At 44.9% G+C, this 20619-nt stretch overlaps 1 protein-coding gene and 1 pseudogene across 14 annotated transcripts in view; one reads left to right on the top strand and one right to left on the bottom strand.

Moving 5' to 3' along the window:
- Positions 1-2170: 2170 nt before the first annotated feature.
- Positions 2171-2447, top strand: LOC129650078 (small ubiquitin-related modifier 2-like; annotated as a pseudogene).
- Positions 2448-7000: 4553 nt separating this feature from the next.
- KANK1 (KN motif and ankyrin repeat domains 1) overlaps positions 7001-20619 on the bottom strand; it is a 215124-nt gene continuing 201505 nt past the window's right edge. For all 14 annotated transcript variants that reach the window (XM_055578237.1, XM_055578235.1, XM_055578236.1 and 11 more), the window contains 6 exons: positions 20129-20216; positions 17064-17283; positions 14681-14823; positions 10762-10962; positions 8603-8701; positions 7001-8027 (listed from right to left, as the gene is read on the bottom strand). In XM_055578237.1, coding sequence (XP_055434212.1) covers positions 7965-8027; positions 8603-8701; positions 10762-10962; positions 14681-14823; positions 17064-17283; positions 20129-20216 — 814 coding nt within the window. In that variant the 3' untranslated portion in view covers positions 7001-7964. The remainder of the gene's footprint in view (positions 8028-8602; positions 8702-10761; positions 10963-14680; positions 14824-17063; positions 17284-20128; positions 20217-20619) is intronic.

Raw genomic sequence — 20619 nt, forward strand, 5'->3', positions numbered from 1 at the left:
TGTAGGATTATTGGCCTCCTGAGCTTGGGTGCCAAACTCTGACACATGAAGATAAATAGAAGTACTCTCTCCTACCTTTTAAAATATTACATAGACTAGAACACAGAGCAGGGTTTTTAAGATAGACACCAAGCTTCTGGCTATTTGGTTATACATATGGTCATATATTCTGACAATGACTGAGTGAGGCATATAGAGGAACTTCATTAATATTCTTTGGTCATTCAAGGCCTGTCATCAATCAATGTCAGCAAGTGTTCTTTCTGAAAGTGAGTCTTGTCTCTGAGAGATTAATTTATAGGTAGGGGAGCATATAAACAAGTTTCCCCCTTTCCCAATGAAACACTGACTTTTCCTCCCTCTTACTCATCTTGATTCAGTCTCTGACCCTGGGGCTATGGACACGCACGTCATGCCCTTAGACAGGGAAAATCCCTCAAATTGGTTCCCGGTCCCAAGGGCCCCAGAGGCCGTCACTCACAGATGCCTCTGTCTCTCCGACCTTGGCATAAGTGTCTAGATGACCACTGTCCTGGCTCTGTAAAGGGAAACCATTGTACGCCTCTGCCTGATGGTAGAGTAAGAACACAGAGATAGAATTCAGAGGTGGCAGCTGAGAAGACGGCAACATTGCACACCCGCTCCTCCCTGCCTCACTCCACTCCTCCCTGCCTCACTGGGGTTTCAGGAGGAGACTGTGACTTCTCAATGAGCATTCATGAGGGAACAAGCCAACACAAAGAGACACTCAGTGGGATTAGCATAAATAAAGATTTCTTTCTCAGCGTTATGTGTGGGTTATTATTTTCTTACAAGACTGCTGTGATTCAAGTAAAGTCTTCTGACCAAATTTTAAAACCCAATTCTGGATGAACACAGGCTTTATAAACACTCAATATTATTATATAAGCTGTAGAAACAAAGAGTTGCCACTAGATAATAGTGGCATAGCTTTGCAAAATTCCTTTTCAAATTGGGGAGCTAAAGTTCCACACATGGAACAGGCTAAAAGATTTAAATCACAGGAAAATGCAAACAAACAAAGGAAATCCCACAAAGATTAGAGAGTGCAGACACTCAGGTGTCCCATCCAGCAGGCACTGTGGCTGAGATAAGGGGAGGTCCACTTGTAACACTTCTTCCCTTGAGCAGTGGTTCTCAAAAGTGTGGTCTCCAGACCAACAGCATCAGTATCACCTGGGAACTTGTTGGAAATGCCAGTTCCTGGGCCTATTCCAAGACCTCCTGAATCAGAAACTCCGGGTAGGGCCCAACAGTCTGTGTTGTTACGATCCCTCCTGGGGATTCTGATGTGTGATCAAGTTTGAGAAATGCAAGTTTTTAAGACACAATCAGTCTCACAAGATAGATAGGAAAGGGTTTTCCTTCCCAAAGAGATTGAGTCCTTAGTACCCAAAGACATCCCAGTAGTGGGTTACCTTCTCTCCTGTGCATCAAGGATGGTCCTGTACTGAGCATCCTTGGAAAACTAAGAAAGAGCCATTCAAACAGTCTCCTGTGTTCTGTGATTCAGCCCCCAATGACACTGTCCCTGCTGTCCACACGTCAGCTGCTAAGCCCTTTGGCTACAGCAGCACCCTTCCTGGCACCAATTTCAGTATCAGTAAAGAAAACCTAAGTTATGCTGTGGTAACAAGTTGCAGCCTAACGCCCCTAACTTAATGTCATCCAGATTAATTGTACTGTCCATAATACACCTGTAACACAGGTCAGCACTGGACCACTAACTCCCTGCAGTCCCTGGGGGAGCCAGGCTGATTTCCATCTGCACACTTGATTCCATGACCACCATGATGGGGAAAAACAGGAGCTGCACACTGGCTTTGAAAGCTCCCATCAGAAATGGACACGTCATGTCATTTCCACTGATGTTTCATGGGCAAGGCAGGTCACATGGTCACGCCTACTGTCAAAAGTGGGAGGGCAGTACCCAGAAAAACAACTGGAGGAACTGAAAACCATCCAAATGACTCCTGTTGCAGGTTACATGCTTGGGTCACAATACTCATCGTGCGCGAAGCTGCATACCGACATAAAAGAACCGGCAGGGGCCTCCTTCTTCTGCCGCCCCCTGTGCCGCTTGTGTGCTCGTTCTGTGTGGACGCGGTACCTCTTTTGTGAAGCGGCAGCTAGGACCCCAGCGCTCACCATGGTGGGCGAAAAGCCCAAGGAAGGAGTCAAGGCTGAGGACAATGATCACATTAATTTGAAGGTGGTGGGGAAGGATGGTTCTGTGGTGAGTTTAAGAGGCATACATCACTTAGTAAACTAACGAAAGCCTACTGTGAACGACAGGGCTTGTCAATGAGGCAGATTAGATTCCAGTTTGACAGGCAATCAGTGAAACAGGCACAACTGCACAGCTGGAGATGGAAGATGAAGACACAATGGACATGCTCCAGTAGCAGACAGGAGGTGTCTACTAAAAAGGGAACCTGCTACTTTACTCCAGAATTCTCTTCTCCCAGACCAAGAAGACATTCTCAATGAGAAAACTGCAATTTGGCTCCACCACATCCTGACTACTACAGTAATAGTTTCTCTCTTCTTTCATTTCCCCTTCCTCATTCCTTTATTGCACATAAAGTAACTGGTGTATGTGTACAAGCATATTTCATTTTTTAACTAAATGGCCAATGGTATGTTATGATCGATATAGAACAGAGACGGGATGGGGAAAAATACTGATTCCATGAAAATTCCCCCCTTTCTCCATTAGTGGGATGCTCATCAGCTCTTATCTTTATATTCCAGTAAGTCATTTTGCTCTCTGCTACTGCTGCTGCTGCTAAGTCGCATCAGTCGTGTCCGACTCTGTGCGACCCCATAGACGGCAGCCCGCCAGGCTCTGCCATCCCTGGGATTCTCCAGGCAAGAACACTGGAGTGGGTTGCCATTTCCTTCTCCAATGCATGAAAGTGAAAAGTGAAAGTGAAGTCGCTCAGTCGTTCCCGACTCTTAGCAACCCCATGGACTGCAGCCTACCAGGCTCCTCTGTCCATGGATTTTCCAGGCAAGAGTATTTAACAAAAAAAAGAACAACATAAAAATTCTTGCATACCTTGTTCAATTGGAGAATTTTAATGTTTTTCATTTATCATTGTAAAACCAAGGACAATTTTATAACTTTTTTGTACGTAGCTGATACATGTAGGGCAATCTATCTTTAAGCAGGGATAAATTCCTCTAAAAGAAATGAATCCTAGATAGCTTTCCCTTCAAGTCAAGCATCTTTTTTAAATAAACTCATTTACAAAAAAAGAAAAAAAAACTGGCAGGAAATGGCAGGGCAGATTTCTCAGTCTTACATTCACTATTTCTTTGTTCCTACTGACCTTCAAACAAAATCAGTATCTTTTTTTTCCCAAGAATATCTTAATTCATAAAATGTTTTTATTTTTTAATAAAAAATATTAAAGTTAATACACCCAAAGGAAAGTGCATAAATCATGAGTTTACAGCCTGACGAACGATCATAAAGCTGACCCTAACAGGTCAGCTACATAAGGCTAGGAGCAAGCTTGCTGTTGGGGGTGCCCAGCCCCTCTCAGGCCTCTCCTTCCCCTTCCTAATGGGAACACACCTCGGACTTCCAACACTCATTCATTCAACTCGGATTTATCAGCCAGGGACCGGAACTCTTCAGTCCTGGCAGGTGCTACAAACCCAAGCAGGAAAGCTGATCTTACGAATCTTCCTGTCAGAGGGCTGGCTTTTCCGGGGAGGGACATATTTCAGACAGGGTTTGGTGGCGTGTGTTGGGGGGAGAGCTCTTGAACTTTCTGAGACCCTTATTGATGTGTTGCCTTTATTACCTATTTAAGCACATTCAACATTTCATAACAGAGCAGATGGAGTCAGAGCCAGAATCTCTTTGCTGCCTGACACATGAGAAGTAAGTGGCCCGCCCTGCTGGCATGAGGTCCCGGACAGCCAGCATTGAGCTGTCCCTGGAACCCCTGGGCAAAGCAGCTCCTGCCCACCTGCAGCTCAGGGGTTTTCTCTTCCTCCCCTTCATAGTGGTTCTAGGGCTGGGTTAACTGCATCTTTCTGAGTTGGGGAATGGGGAACAAATGTTTTTCCCCAGGTATAAGAATGCCATTTGGTCTTAGGAATATTTTTTATGCAGCTTCTATTATCTGAAAGTTAGGGATATGGTGCCCATTCCCTTGCCTATGAAATCAATAGTCTTAATGGAGAGGCAGAGGACAGCTGGTTTCCTAAAATGCCAGCCCTTCCCCAATGTCCTCAAAATTAGGCTACACCGGTACTTTGCCTTCCAGCTTCTCTACAAAATCCTTGCCAGAATTCAGGCCAGGTATCTCAGGGACACCATGACAAGTGCTGACTCACTCCATCTTTCACCCTTAAAGAGCTGATGTGACTTCCCAACTCCTCCCCATAGGAAGTAGCCAGGCCTTTGGTGGGGAGGGAGAGCAAGCCTACGCAGCTCTGGAACACTGTGACCAGCAGTTCAGCCACATCCCTTCAACAAAATGTACTTTAAATATATTTTTATGATCAGCTGGGTTCTAAATTACAGCCATGCTGAATAAGAAGAGAGTAAACATATGATTAGTAATTTCCGTATGGCAGAAAGCACCGAACAGTCTCTGGCTAAGGCCCAGGGCTCAACAAGAACTGTTCTTTCAGTAAAAAAGAATATAGAAAATGGCCTTTGTTCCAAAGTCAAAGCAACAGGCCATGACCTTCTCTTTCCTGTACGGTAATAGTCTTCTTTCATGAGGAAGTGGGCAAGGAAAGAAAAGATGAAGTTAGGAAAATGCTCCAAGAGTTGTCTGCCTGCTTAACTTCCATCACTCACTCATGTACAGAGCCACCTCCTCCTCCTATACCATAAACACAGAAAACAGATCCTAGGCAGCCCTGATCCCTGGCCGTCTGGTAATGACTCTTCCAGGAGATGCAGAAACGTCACTGAACGTGGAAAAATGCCACACAAAGACTACTCACCAAAGATAAATGATTCAATGTCAGGTTTCTTGTTTGGCTATAGCTCTCCCCACCCCACCTAACTTGTTTGGAAAAGAACATATGAATAGCATCTCATAATTCAGGGATGATAACATTCTCAGTTGGACCAATGGTCACACTGGGGAACACCTACGATGCTTTGGTAACAGTGCAGATTCCCAGACCTTAAGAATTGGAATGCTCAGGGGGGGGCCCAGAATTTGTATTTTCATCAGCTCCTTCAGGAAATTCTTATGCATGCTGTGAACCCATTATACAAAGCCTAAACAAAAATAAAACTGTCTCTACTTGCAGCAGGCTCCCTGGACCCCAAAAGGATTTAAATCATTAGGATTTAAAGAAATGTTATTTCCTTTGAGGGGAAAAAAAATAGCAGTTTTCTTACCTGATTCTATCTGCAAGAGCTGTTATGTATCTGCAGTGTTCCATTATTATTAATACAAAAGCCCGGGATAAAATTCTTCTCATTAGCATACTGGTAACTTATGGGAAGGGTCCAGTACTTCATGTATTCTGGGGACTACTGCCAAGAGAAAGGCCTCCTCCCCCATAGTAAGTACAGGATTTAGTCCGTTTAGTCATGATGGTGGAGGACAAGGGGTCAGTTTTGTTTTTCTTTCCAACACTACAGTCTCAAGTTTCCTGCTGCTTTATACCTTTTGTCTTGGGGAGGATTCCAGGTTAGCCTCCACATTTCTAGGGCAAAGATGTTCAGGGAATTGGCTGTCACTTAAAGGTTAAGGCTTCTCTTCACTTAAGCTGGACAATACACTGAGGAGTCTCCAGCCCTCTGTTGCCCTCACTTGGGGACTGTGCCCAAGTCTCCTGCCACAAATCCCTTCATGGAATGGTGCCTCCATAAATCGCAGCTGTCCCAATGGGGGAAGTCAGGCTGGTTTTATAGTGTGCCAAGATCCCAAGATAAAAAGCATTCTAAGTGCCCAGAGCTAGCAGAGCAAACAAGGCAGAAGCCAACATATGTTACCCAGAAGTCAGCTCCATAAATACCTCCTTCCAGATACAATAAGCACTCATTTTCTTCTGCAAAACTCAGCACAAGACATCAAATGCAGCACGCAGATGTAGGAATTCATTTTCTTACGCATGGAAGGTATGAGTGCCTTCTCATATGAGTGTTCTCAAATGAAACAAAAGAAAATTCTGAGGACTGCAAACCACCTGAGATACTTCCTTGCTCAAAAGGCGTGTCATGCTGTTAAGGGGCAGAAAACTCACAGCCCCATTTCTCCTCAAACAACAACTCTTCCACTTTTAATTTATTGTCCTATTTCAGGTCTGAGGGAACTTGGGTTTGAATAACTATCTGAAATGAAATTTAGCACAGATCCCAGAGCAAGCAGACCCATCAAGGGAGGGAAAGGGGTGCTCACGACTCCCAGTAGCTGCGCTGTCACTTTCCTGGTTCAGTGATGCATCTCCAATACACCCGGGCTCTCACAAATGGCACCGGTTAAAGTTCATCACCAGCAACTGTGCCAAAACACAGTTACATTTTGGCTGCCATGCTTCTTCATTTCATATGAGAGTCATTCCCTTCACCTTTTACAAAGTACCTGAAAACAGGTGCTGCTAAGCCAACAGCACGCTGGAATAACGTGTGTATAGTTTCATCTTTCCTTTCTCATCCCTGCAGGTTTCAACCAGTCACCCAGCAGCTGCCCCCCAAACTAGAGTCAAGGACCAGTGCTTCCGCACCGGAGAAGAGTTAGCTTAGGAGTTAATTGTGAAGTTACCTGTCTGATGAACTGTCTGCCTAATTAGGTCTTAAGTCTGAGACTCCTGCTGTGCAACCTGAGTAATGAGCAGAGCTGGAGATGGAGTCATGTGCTTGGAGGCGTCTCCTTTTGCTGGAGCCTAAGACGAGTGGACAGGGCACTCACCCTCCGCCCATCAGCTTTCGCTGCCGCTGCTGTAAGTCAAAAGGATCAGGGCAGACAGCTGTCAGAAATGAAGCAGGGACAAGTTAAAGAGCTTAATGAAATTTTATTTTGAAAATATGGCAAGAGTCTAAGGCACTTCAAACATTTAAATACATGTAAGACCAAAGTAAATGTGACATGGGATAAAGGAATCCATAAATACGTGGAGAACTACACTATGTTTCTCTAGAGGCCAATGGATAGCCAATTTCTCTAACATAATTCAACTTTCATCATTAGACACAGAATTGTGCAATTATTAATAAAAATACAGCAACATTACATGTCGTTCTTCATGTCTTCAGTTACTATGGAATATAAAAGTTCAAAATACTGTGTCAATTTTATATAGATACCCTTTGTATAAAATGTCATATAATACAGCCACCTAGATAAAACCAACTGAATAGACTTCCTTTTGTTAAGTTTTATACTTGAGAATCCCACCTTTTATTTTTAAAACCAGAAACCTACCAGCCCAGGCCCGATTCATTCATGATCAAAGTCATCTCAACTTCCTTATTTTAAAATAATAAAGACAAAAAGAAAATCAACAAAACCATCCTGGAACGGAGCTTTCAAAGAGCTTTCCAGTGGGTCCACATTTAGTAAATATAAATACTTGTGTAAAAGTTTTAAAAACACCATGCCAGTGAGAACTTGATACTTTTCAGCAGTGGTGGGGGTGTGGAGAGCAGGAACAGAAGTAACAGAAGTTGCCCACTCAGGTCAGGTTACAATTTCCTACAACTGTACATAACGGAGCAGAGACTCAACAGCAAGTGTGCCCTACAGAGACGGGAGATGGCCAGAAGGGAGGCGTGTGTGCCCAGCCAGAAATCTCTTGCTGGCTCAGCTCCCACTGGCAGCTCCAGCCTTCAGCCCCCGGTTTTCTGTGTTCTGTTTGCTGGTGAGCTCAGGCACAATGTACATTCAGTATCTGTCAGCCCAACAGGAACAATTAGCAGCTTAGTGGTGGCATGTAAATGGACGGCTATTTGCACACAGTCAGTCAAATGACCCTCGGTGGGTGGGACCAGGAGATGTCTTCCTTCCAAGTCTAGGGGTGCCCTAGAGACCAGGAAAGGAGAAAAAAAAAACTGGGGGTTAGTCAGTGACCTCATGTAGATGTGTCCTCTGTGACACAGGAACTCCGTGAGCACCACGCATGAGCCAGAGCGAGGAGGGCTGGCACCCCATACACGGTCCTCCAGTGGGAGCCGCTCTCAGGCCAGCAGGCTTGGCAGAGCCACCTCCAGCTGTCCTGGGAAGTCAACTTCCTGCTGAGAGAGAACCCCCAGCCCTCAGGACCACGGGCTGCTGCTCACTGTCAACTTTAAGAAAGATGCCAGGAAGGCGATGTGTATTCATGGGCTCAAGATGTGCCATTTGGATAACTCTGTCCAGAATAAACCCTTCCTGTGAGGGTGTGAGGACAAGCAGGCATCCAGCCTCAGCAGTGCTAACCATTAGCACTCCTGGCCCTCTGGGTGGGGCAAAAATGATGAATTCTTACACTCCAGACTCAAACTTTGGTGTTCAGAATTGTCATGAAACCTGCATGCCCTGTCAGTTCCTTGAGGAAGGGGGCCAACTAGTCTGGTGGCTTTCAGCCTGCGTACGAACGCCAAGTGCACAACACTGACCGGAGACGGGGCTTTGGCGAAGTTGACGTGGGCGTACAGCAGGACAGCAATGTCCTTGTGTCCGGCTTCCAGGGCTATCGAGAGTGCAGTGCTGCCATCCTGGAGACGAGATGAAAACAAACCAAGTCGGGCTTCTCAAACTTCCAGGCAGCCAAAAGCTAACAGCACCAGTCCCTCTCAACTGGGTAAGGCTCCCCAGTCTAGCTGTTTGTTCAGCTCTGTAGGAAACCTTCTGGACCTCTTAGGTGCCAAGCCTGAAGGACGTCAGGATGACAGAGGCACAACCCCTACCCCGGCCTCAGACAGGGATCAGCCCGTTGCCAGTGTCATCACCTCACGGTGGTCAGTGTGTATGTCCGCACACAGAGGGGTCTCAACAAAAACAGGCTGCCCAGGAAGGGCTCTAATTCACCCATCTAGCCTACCAGCAGGGGGGCAATAGGCAAAGGCAGGGATAGAAACGTTAACATTTTTTTCTTTTTATAATTACAAATGAGCCATCAAGCAGCGTGATGTCTGTTCTGATTGCCCTGCAATTTGCCAAGAATCTCTTAACTTTCCTCTTGGGGAAGGAGTGGGTCCTGTAGCCCTAACCACCCTTGTAGAATGCTCCAAGTCACACCTACATTTAAGCACTGAATCCTGTTGCCTTGCAGGAATATATCTTATGGATATACAAGGGGAAACACTAAATATGGGAAACAAAATGTTCAGTTAGGATTCCATTATAATGCAGGAATTTAGATGGATATAAAGATGTATCAAGACAAAAACAGTATACTAGACATCAACTATATCTTAACCAAGAGTAATTAACAATAATAAAAAGACAAAATATGGCACAACTTATTTTCCTTTTAGTCCTGGGATAAGGATTCCCTTTTGGTCACCAGCAGCAGGGAACAATCTGTGTGTGGTTTGAGCCTTAGGGTCCTCCCTCCCACTCTGAATTCTGGGAGTCACTTTTCTTCCAGAGGCCAGCTGGATACCCTCTTGCTCCTTGAAGGATAAGGAAGTAAGCAGGGGACCAGGATTTCTGGAAGTCACTGCGGCTCGATGGCCTCTTATTACAAGATCTACAAGCTGTTCTTTGCTGAGAGTAGAAGTAAAAGCAAACAATCAAGGCACATGAAACACAGACTGCTCTTCAGGAAAGAAGCTGGAAGCTGGCCCTCCTCTGCAGTGGAGCGAAGGGCGTCTGGTGCAACCGCAGCTCACGTGCTCCCGGGGAGGCCACTGCAAGTGCAGAGGCCAGTCAGTCCTTCCTGCCAGCGAACGCCTGTACTCACTGGCTCTTCCTGTTGGTGTGGGCCTACCAGGACCTCAAGTGTAGCGCAAAGGAGAATGCTTTCCCTCTAATCTCTTAGTGTTTGGGGCCAATGGAAGCCCTGGTTTCAACCTGTGCTCCAGAGATAAACTTTCAAAAAGAGAACCAACCCAGCCAGTCCTCTGGGACCTGGCCCTCTGAATCTTGTCACCACCCAAATGTTAGTTCCTGCACCATGACCTATTGGTTCTCTTCCTCTTTGGTCTGGAGACAGCCAGATCAGCAGCTTTCCTCAGAATTTTTTCCAGTTTTCCAGTCAAGGGGTTATCTGGGAATGGGAAAGTTTGGGAACTGGCAGAGGAAGGAGATGAGAGTGACAATGATGGGAACAGCCCGAGAAGGAGTGAGAAAATGTGCTGAAAACAAGCCAAGATAGTCTGGATCCCCTAGCTGATGAAAGGTCACAAATTATTCACTCGGATGGGCCCCAGTGAAGGGTTTCCAAGTGGACCAAGGGCGGGGGGTGGGGCTAGTCCTCTTCTTTCAGGGCACCTGGCAGTTACCCACACCAAATTCGCTTCTGTATTGTGAATCTGTTTATCTCCCTTCAGTACACTGGTTCTCGTACATGCCCATCACCTTCTTCCTTTTATAAATTTTGGAGTGAGGCCTATTTATCTTTCTGCCCTTGGCTTCAGTTAATGGGAATATTAGTTTGTACACAGAAGATGCTGTCAAGCTGGGCTGTGAAGGGAAGTGGCCTGGATGACAACACAAATCCCTGAGGAGGATAAAGGAGGATTTGCTCTCTCCCCTGGTCAAGCAGCACTGCCTCTCCCCCAAGTCCCTGCACGTCACTGGCCTGGAGGCCCCACTAGTGGAGACAGCTTACGTTGTCCTCCAGGTGGCCATTGCAGCCTGGCTGGGCCAGCAGCAGCTTGACGATCTCCACGTGCCCGTGCTCACTGGCACACATCAGGGCGGTGGAGCCCTCGTCGTCCTGAATGTTGACATCAGCCCCGCAAGCCAGCAGGCCCTTTACCATGTCGATCCGCCCGTGACTGACCGCCAGCATGAGGGCCGTCTGTCCTGCCTGTGAGGAGAAATGACAGCGGACTTGAGAAGCACATGGTGGGTTGGCAGGGTGTGACCCACAGTGCGGCTGTGCTGGGGGAAGGGAAGCAGGGAGAATGATAATGGGAAAGCATCGACAGGGAATTACTTGGGGCTGGGTGGTGGCAAAAAAAAAAAGGATCAAAGGCAAACCACTTCAGTATTCTTGCCTTGAGAACCCCATGAACAGTATGAAAAGGCAAAATGATAGGATACTGAAAGAGAAACTCCCCAGGTCAGTAGGTGCCCAATATGCTACTGGAGATCAGTGGAGAAATAACTACAGAAAGAATGAAGGGATGGAGCCAAAGCAAAAACAATACCCAGCTGTCGATGTGACTGGTGATAGAAGCAAGGTCTGATGCTGTAAAGAGCAATATTGCATAGGAACCTGGAATGTTAGGTCCATGAATCAAGGCAAATTGCAAGTGGTCAAACAAGAGATGGCAAGAGTCAATGTTGATATTCTAGGAATCAGCGAACTGAAATGGACTGGAATGGGTGAATTTAACTCAGATGACCATTATACCTACTACTGCGGGCAGGAATCCCTCAGAAGAAATGGAGTAGCCATCATGGTCAACAAAAGAGTCCAAAATGCACTACTTGGATGCAATCTCAAAAACGACAGAATGATCTCTGTTCGTTTCCAAGGCAAACCATTCAATATCACAGTAATCCAAGTCTATGCCCCAACCAGTAATGCTGAAGAAGCTGAAGTTGAACGGTTCTATGAAGACCTACAAGACCTTTTAGAACTAACACCCAAAAAAGATGTCCTTTTCATTACAGGGGACTGGAATGCAAAAGTAGGAAGTTAAGAAACACCTGGAGTAACAGGCAAATTTGGCCTTGGAATACGGAATGAAGCAGGCAAAGACTAATAGAGTTTTGCCAAGAAAATGCACTGGTCATAACAAACACCCTCTTCCAACAACACAAGAGAAGACTCTATACATGGACATCACCAGATGGTCAACACCGAAATCAGACTGATTATATTCTTTGCAGCCAAAGATGGAGAAGCTCTATACAGTCAGCAAAAACAAGACTGGGAGCTGACTGTGGCTCAGACCATGAACTCCTTATTGCCAAATTCAGACTGAAATTGAAGAAAGTAGGGAAAACCATTCAGGTATGACCTAAATCAAATCCCTTATGATTATACAGTGGAAGTGAGAAATAGATTTAAGGGCCTAGATCTGATAGATAAGAGTACCTGATGAACTATGGAATGAAGTTTGTGACACTGTATAGGAGACAGGGATCAAGACCATCCCCATGGAAAAGAAATACAAAAAAGCAAAATGGCTGTCTGGGGAGGCCTTACAAATAGCTGTGAAAAGAAGAGAAGCGAAAAGCAAAGGAGAAAAGGAAAGATATAAACATCTGAATACAGAGTTCCAAAGAATAGCAAGGAGAGATAAGAAAGCCTTCTTCAGCGACCGATGCAAAGAAATAGAGGAAAACAACAGAATGGGAAAGACTAGGGATCTCTTCAAGAAAATCAGAGATACCAAAGGAACATTTCATGCAAAGATGGCCCCCAAAAGGACAGAAATGGTATGGACCTAACAGAAGCAGAAGATATTAAGAAGAGATGGCAAGAATACACAGAAGAACTGTATAAAAAAGATCTTCACGACCCAGATAATCACGATGGTGTGATCACTGACCTAGAGCCAGACATCCTGGAATGTGAAGTCAAGTGGGCCTTAGAAAGCATCACTATGAACAAACCTAGTGGAGGTGATGGAATTCCAGTTGAGCTATTCCAAATCCTGAAAGATGATGCTGTGAAAGTGCTGCACTCAAAATGCCAGCAATTTGGAAAACTCAGCAATGGCCACAGGACTGGAAAAGGTCAGTTTTCATTCCAATCCCAAAGAAAGGCAATGCCAAAGAATGCTCAAACTACCGCACAATTGCACTCATCTCACATGCTAGTAAAGTCATGCTCAAAATTCTCCAAGCCAGGCTTCAGCAATATGTGAACCGTGAACTTCCAGATGTTCAAGCTGGTTTTAGAAAAGGCAGAGGAACCAGAGATCAAATTGCCAACATCTGCTGGATCATGGAAAAAGCAAGAGAGTTCCAGAAAAACATCTACTTCTGCTTTATTGACTATGCCAAAGCCTTTGACTGTGTGGATCACAATAAACTGTGGAAAATTCTGAAAGAGACGGGCATACCAGACCACCTGATCTGCCTCTTGAGAAATTTGTATGCAGGTCAGGAAGCAACAGTTAGAACTGGACATGGAACAACAGACTGGTTCCAAATAGGAAAAGGAGTTCGTCAAGGCTGTATATTGTTACCCTGTTTATTTAACTTATATGCAGAGTACATCATGAGAAACGCTGGACTGCAAGAAACACAAGCTGGAATCAAGATCGCTGGGAGAAATATCAATAACCTCAGATATGCAGATGATACCACCCTTATGGCAGAAAGTGAAGAGGAACTCAAAAGCCTCTTCATGAAAGTCAAAGTGGAGAGTGAAAAAGTTGGCTTAAAGCTCAACATTCAGAAAACAAAGATCATGGCATCTGGTCCCATCACTTCATGGGAAATAGATGGGGAAACGGTGGAAACAGTGTCAGACTTTCTTTTGGGGGGCCCCAAAATCACTGCAGATGGTGACTGCAGCCATGAAATTAAAAGACGCTTACTCCTTGGAAGGAAAGTTATGACCAACCTAGATAGCATATTCAAAAGCAGAGACATTACTTTGCCAACAAAGGTTTGTCTAGTCAAGGCTATGGTTTATCCTGTGGTCATGTATGGATGTGCGAGTTGGACTGTGAAGAAGGCTGAGCGCCGAAGAATTGATGCTTTTGAACTGTGGTGTTGGAGAAGACTCTTGAGAGTCCCTTGGACTGCAAGGAGATCCAACCAGTCCATTCTGAAGGAGATCAGCCCTGGGATTTCTTTGGAAGGAATGATGCTAAAGCTGAAACTCCAGTACTTTGGCCACCTCATGCCAAGAGCTGACTCATTGGAAAAGACTCTGATGCTGGGAGGGATTGGGGGCAGGAGGAGAAGGGGACGACAGAGGATGAGATGGCTGGGTGGCATCACTGACTCGATGGACGTGAGTCTCAGTGAACTCCGGGAGTTGGTGATGGACAGGGAGGCCTGGTGTGCTGTGATTCATGGGGTCGCAAAGAGTCAGACACGACTGAGCGACTGATCTGATCTGGGTGGTGGCAGTCATGGAGCAACTCACTTCTTGTGAACTATGAGATCATAAGTAAGACTCTAAAGTCATGAGTCAGTTTTCCCTTTGGCTTGGAGGGTCCGTCTCATGATAATAAGGAGCTGGAAAGTTCAGAAGATGGTCACAAGTCAACTGTGATCACACCTGGGTGAGGGGCCCTGTGCAGGCAGGAAGACACTGTGATCTGGAGACAGTCAGGGAGCAGTGGCCACTGGGTAGATGGTGGGAACTCCCAGTCACTCACAGGCAGGCTGACCCACGATTCACGTGCACATGGCTTCAAACAGACGCAATGCAAGGCAGAGAAGGGAGACGTTTCCACTGTATGGTTAAGCTGGCGTTTCATGGGTGTGTTTGGTCATCAAGGACCACTGGGCAGCCACACGGACTGTGCTCAGTGGTTAGGAGCGTGGCGGGGGCACTTGTGCAGGTCACAGCTATGCCAGCTAGCACAGAATCTGCAAGTAAGTGCACTCACCTGGCTGGCTTTGGCGTTCACATCCCCACAGGCGAAGAGCTCTTCCACAACTTGCATGTCCTTCTCTGCTTCCACGGCAGCAAGGGCTGCCAGCATGATGGGGGTGTACCCTGCCTTATTCTGGTGATCCACGTTACACACATCTGCAAAAACATGAGTCTCTTGAGGCAAGAGCCAGTCTTCCAACAGCATCAGTTGCCCTCCTAAACTGAAGGTGTGGAGTATGGGAGAGCCCAGTAAAATGGCCTCCAGCAGTCAAAGTCCCAGAGTGAGTCAGAAGGAAATGTGAGAGATGTTTTCATACTAAACCAAAGAAAAAGTTTTTTCTAGGTCATGAGAAATGAAAGCAAGCTTTCACAGCCCCTCTTGTTTGCAAATAGCGGTTGAACTACAACAGCTTGGAAGTCTGGGAGGCTGTTCCAAGTAATGGTTGCTTTGAAGAATACAATATAATGTGGAATCTAGACATTAATCTCTGTCTAGAAAATCACCATTTTGAAGTGAAGAAGGTGATCAGACTATAAGGGAAAGAACGATTTGTAGAGGCTTATGTAGGAACACTGAATATGGTGTTCCCCACTCATAAACCACTGCTCACTCTGAGACCCTGAGCTTGATGCTCTCATGTGGGACCCTTCGAATTAGAATCCAATCATATGACACCCAGCTCTAAGAATTGTGGTCTGACAGCAACTTTAGTTAAATCCCGTACAAACTGTCAGGGACTCCTAGACTCAATAAACCAGAACTTTTCTAGTCCTGTAATTCTTAAGGAGTCTTCAGGGCCTAAATTAGGCTTCCCAGGTGGCTCAGTGGTAAAGAATCCATCTGTCAGTGCAGGAGACGCAGGAGCTAGAGTTTGATCCCTGGGGTCAGGAAGATCCCCTGGAGGAAGAAATGGCAAACCACTCCAGTATTCTTGCCCAGAAAAGTCCATGGACAGAGGACCCTGGCAGGCTACAGTTCACAGGGTTGCAAAGAGTCAGACATGACTAAGCATATACACACAAAGGGCCTAAATTATCCTGCGGGCATCCTTAAGTTCCTTCAGCACTTTCTAATAAAATGAAAGGAATGGAAAGTGCAGGCAAGGAACTTTTTATGTGAGACCAGATACAATTAAAGTGCTTAGGGTGTTTCTATCATTGAGACTGAGAAGAGACTGTATGGTGAAAACGTTTTTAAGTTCTAAACAACTGCATACTAGGGACATAATGGTATTTACAACAGTGTGTATTTTTTAACAGAGAAAAGGAAAAAGAAAAAAGCTGTCTGACGGAGAAGCGGGTGAACAGACATGCTCTTCAAGGCGCCTTACTATCTCTGGCATTCGGCTCTTTGCTGATGTTGCTAGTATCCTAGATTTACAAACATTCTTTATGGAGCCACAATCTCAGTTTATAAAGGTGAGCATTATAAAAAGTGAAGTAAACCCAGAAAAGTGATTAACCAAAGCCATCCAACAATGGAACTAAAATAATTTAGTTTACCAAAATATCCTGCCCATGCAAAATTTCCAAGGGCAGATTAAACTGTTACTTTCAGGAGCAATCCTGAAATCCTGTTCTTAGCTTTCCCAGATATTATCCACTTCTCTGTTTAAACAGTAACCTGCGCTGAGAGTATCATCAGCTCTGTTTATAGTCTGGAAAGTCTGAAGGGAAGGAGGCTTGGAATTCCTTCCTTTAAACTGGAAACAGTTTTATCCTAACATGGCCCTTAAACTGGGAACAATCAAACTTAGAAAAAAAGATAGATTTGTTTGGTCTCTTCTCTGCATTAATCTAATGTTCCCAAAACAAAGCAGAAAAAAATTGGGACAGCTGGGTCAAGAAGCAGAATGGGAAAACCGGACAATTGCATTGCGTATTCTAAATCAGATGTTCACACTGCGTTCTCACTCATCAGAGTGAGGTACTGTGGATTCTGTATCCATCAAATTAGAAGTAAAAATACGTATTTCAAAAAGAAATAAAGTGACTTGTAGACTCAAGGTATTGATAATAGGGCTGTTCCATTTGAACAAAAAGTTGAAAGCTCCCTATTTCTCAAGGGGACCCTTCTATGTAACACCCCCTTACTCCATGTTTAATACATCCATTGGCTATATTCTCGAATGGAATGTGAGGCATGTGTGTTACCAAGGATACATCTTGCTGAACTGCAGCACAGAATATCCTCAATGGCACCTTCCAAAACAGATCTGGAATCCGCTTCAAGCCTCCCATGAACGACTCAAGAATGAGATTCTTACCGTCTCATGGGGAAAAGCAATGGAAAGGCTTTTAGAAGGGTCACCAAACTGAGGAGTGGGTCGGCTAGCTCCTTCGAGATGAGTCACAACCTGAGTCTGTTGGAGGAGAGAAAGGGACTGCTAGTGTACCCGCGTCCAAGAGCATCTTCACGATCTCGAAGTTGGAGTGGGACACGCTGTAATGCAGGGCGGTGTTGCCATTGCCGTCCGCCATGTTGATGACGTGACGCAGGACTTCCGGTGAGATGGCCTCAAAGGCGGCTATGTAGTCCCCTACCATGGCCGGGATGGCTGACTTCTGGCTGGACACGCGGAACCACTCGTGCTGGAGGGTGTTCAGACAGAACCGCTGCCAAGACACCAAGCAGTTGACCATTAGCAGTTCTATTTATAGACCTTTCTGAGACCTAGCTGAAAGCCCAAGAAATCAGGCCTTTTATAGTCAAAGTACATGCAGATATACTTTGGTCTCAAAGAACAACTAGTAAAACCCAGAGCCCTCAGAGAAGCCTCAAATTCCAAAGTAAGTATACCTTCTGATTTGCACACATGCACATGTTCTAAATTCTATACCATCGTGCAAGAATTACACCAGGATGCTAAAATTCTTATTCTGCTAGCGATGAGCTGTTCAAAGCTGGGGAAGATACTTACTCTGTACCTCAGTTTCTTCATCTGAAAAATGGGCTAATAAAAATACCTTTCCTTCACCATGTTTGTGATGACAAATGAGGTAATACATGTTAAGTCACTTAGGCCAGGGTCCATTTATTATTGAACTATTAATATCATGTAGGGAGGTTGGCCTTGAAAATGATTTTCATAGTAATCAGGACAGGAGAAATCATTTGACACAATTAGGTTGCCTCCTTCCTGTCCAGTCCAACTTCAACTCCTTCAACATCCATCTCCACAGCACTAGGCTGGAGACCATAACCATGCAGGCAACCTGATTCTTACTACATCCCAAATAAAAATGTTCAACCACAGAAAGAGAATAAAAAGCAAATTACTTTTTGCTGAAACAAATTACTTTTTCCCATCAGGATCATCTGCATCTGGTCATCAGCCCCACTTGCCTTCCCTTAGGCTGTGGACACATGAAATTGGCATTTCATAGTTTGGGTCACTTGAATGAAAAGGGTCCTGACCAGGAAAGAATTCATCTAATTTTTCTTTTCTTCTGTTCACTCACATATTCAGATTTCAATTCCTCTGGATACCTTACACAGAAGGAAGGGGAGTTATGTCATCTGGTTGTCAAACTCTGTTATAGCTACATATTCAGTGTCCTGATATGGTTACATGGCCTTGGCGTTGCGATCATTCACATTTGGGACTTTTCATAGCACAGTACTTTAAACATGTCTTTACTGAATGAATATTCAGTTAACAAAAAAATGGACCAATCCTGGGGTGTGTGCTAAGAATATGCTTGACAACTGGGGCCCCAGAAATGTTAAGTCCTCCCTGAGGATCACATAACCTAGTATTATAGGCAAAGTCCCTGGTGGCTCAGTGGTAAAGAATCCACCTGCCAATGCAGGAGACAAAGGTTCGATCCCTGGGTCAGGAAGATTTCCTGGAGAAGGAAATGGCATTCCAGGGAAATTCCCATTCCAGGGAAATCCCATGAACAGAGGAGCCTGGGGGGCTATAGTCCATGGGGTCACAAGAGTCCGACAAGACTTAGTGACTAAACAGCAATAATAATGGGGAAGGTAAAAGTAAAAGTATATAACAGCTATAAAATCTGGGGTCTGAAAGCATCAGTTTTAAGTTCAGGTTAAACCTAGTGGGAAATATTAACACTGCAGCGACCTTTCCTGGTTTTATTATTTGTGACCAAGGTACAGACAGGCACTTAGTCTATACTGATAAGAGTTCAACATGTACATAAATGTCCCCCTAGGCCAGGGACTTCATTTAGTATTTCCTTCTGTAAACATCACTGCTATGCTCCTTTTTCAGTACAATATTTGAAGGTCAAGATTCAGCTGGCTCTGATAAATTTAAGTTTCTAAAGCAATATAAACAGATGTGAAAAGACAGCATAATTTTCCAAAATGATGCCATATAACAAGGTAACATGATTTAGTTGGGATAAAAAAAACCATAGGATGAGAACTGAAGACAGGTATCATCCATTCCAAGCACTAACTAGCAGCTACTTATAATCTTTAGGGCCTCAGTTAAAGCGGGATAGACCAGGATCGTGTCCTGGTGGGCACACGTACGTCCTTCTCCTGTGCTAGCCATCATCAATTTTTCTTCAGATTGTGTTTGTTATATGAGGAAAACTATTTGCCTTTCCAGCATTAGGTAATTCCCTAAGTCTCTTCCATCTTAACATTTTGGTTTCATAACTCTACAACTTTGTGAGACCTATGAATCAACTTGTCTCATCAGCTGCAGACTTTGATTATTTAGCATAAAACTTCACATTAAATCTTCCACTAATATGCAAAGATTCAAATGAACATTACTATCTAGAATAACATGAAATGCTATACCTTCTCAATGCACTGAATTCAAGTGTCTACCAGAAGGCTGGTCTAACCTATGAAAGAAGCTGCAAATCTAAACATCCCTAGAGCAACATACCTGGCAAGAACATCTGATTCACCATGGCCATGGAAATATTTATCTGTCCTATGTTATGCTATTCATGCTCCTTAAGGCAAAACTGTCTACCTCTTTGCCACCGGCTTCTAAATCTCTCAAGCTGTGAGAGGCCAACAAGTGCAGTTATTTCTAGGTTTAAAAATAGTGACTGACTGCATTCCACATCAGAGCATAATACGCAGTTTCATAATTGGAAGGAATGCTGACCTCGGCTCAGATAGGTTTCTCTTAAAAACACAGGCTAACTTAAAAAATTCCAGGACTCTGCTCCCTGGATCACAAGGTTCTGTAAGCAGCCGGACGTGCAGAAAGATGACAAATGGCTGCAATTAGCCCTCCTTTCCATATGCAAGTATCTGCCTCGCAGATGCTCAGCCCCCAAGAAAAGTACAGGCTGGGGAAAGGAGATCTGAAGTCAGGCCTGAGGGAGACATTCACAGGGTCGTCTGGCGCGCAGGGCAGCAGGATGGTCACTCTGCCCATGCACTAGGAACAGTCTGGGGGGGAAAGAGTGCAGGCAACAACAGCCCAGGGCCGGCCGAGAGACAGGGTCTGTAGGTCAGACTCACCATATCCTTGCTGGTCAAAGCTTTGGGGTCATTTATATTATTTTTCAGTAAGTTGCATGCAGACAACATCTTTTCACTTAATTCATATCTAGAAAGGAGGAAAAATAGAAGAAAGAGAGCTCAAGACTGACTACAGAAGGAAAGGCATCTTTACCTCAAACTCTATAACCCTTTACAAGACCAGGAGCCCCAGGTCAACCTCAGCAGGTTGTGGTGGCACTAGGTGCCTGCCTGGGAGAGTCCAGATGCCCGAGGTCAGATGCTACACACAGAGCCAAGGCCTCCAGCCAGAGCTCTGGCCTATTTCATGAGGGTAGCTTTCAGTTTCACCACTTTGGCTTGTGTGGCATTATGGAGATTTTCCACTTCTTTGGTTCTAAGTTCTTAAACATACTTTTACTCTTGAGGGGTTGAGGAGATCTGAATTACCACACACCCACTATGCTGACCAGTAAACCACACATCTGAAATCACATTTGGTGACTCAGGAA

Source organism: Bubalus kerabau, chromosome 4, assembly GCF_029407905.1.
Source record: "Bubalus kerabau isolate K-KA32 ecotype Philippines breed swamp buffalo chromosome 4, PCC_UOA_SB_1v2, whole genome shotgun sequence".
NCBI lineage: Eukaryota > Metazoa > Chordata > Mammalia > Artiodactyla > Bovidae > Bubalus > Bubalus kerabau.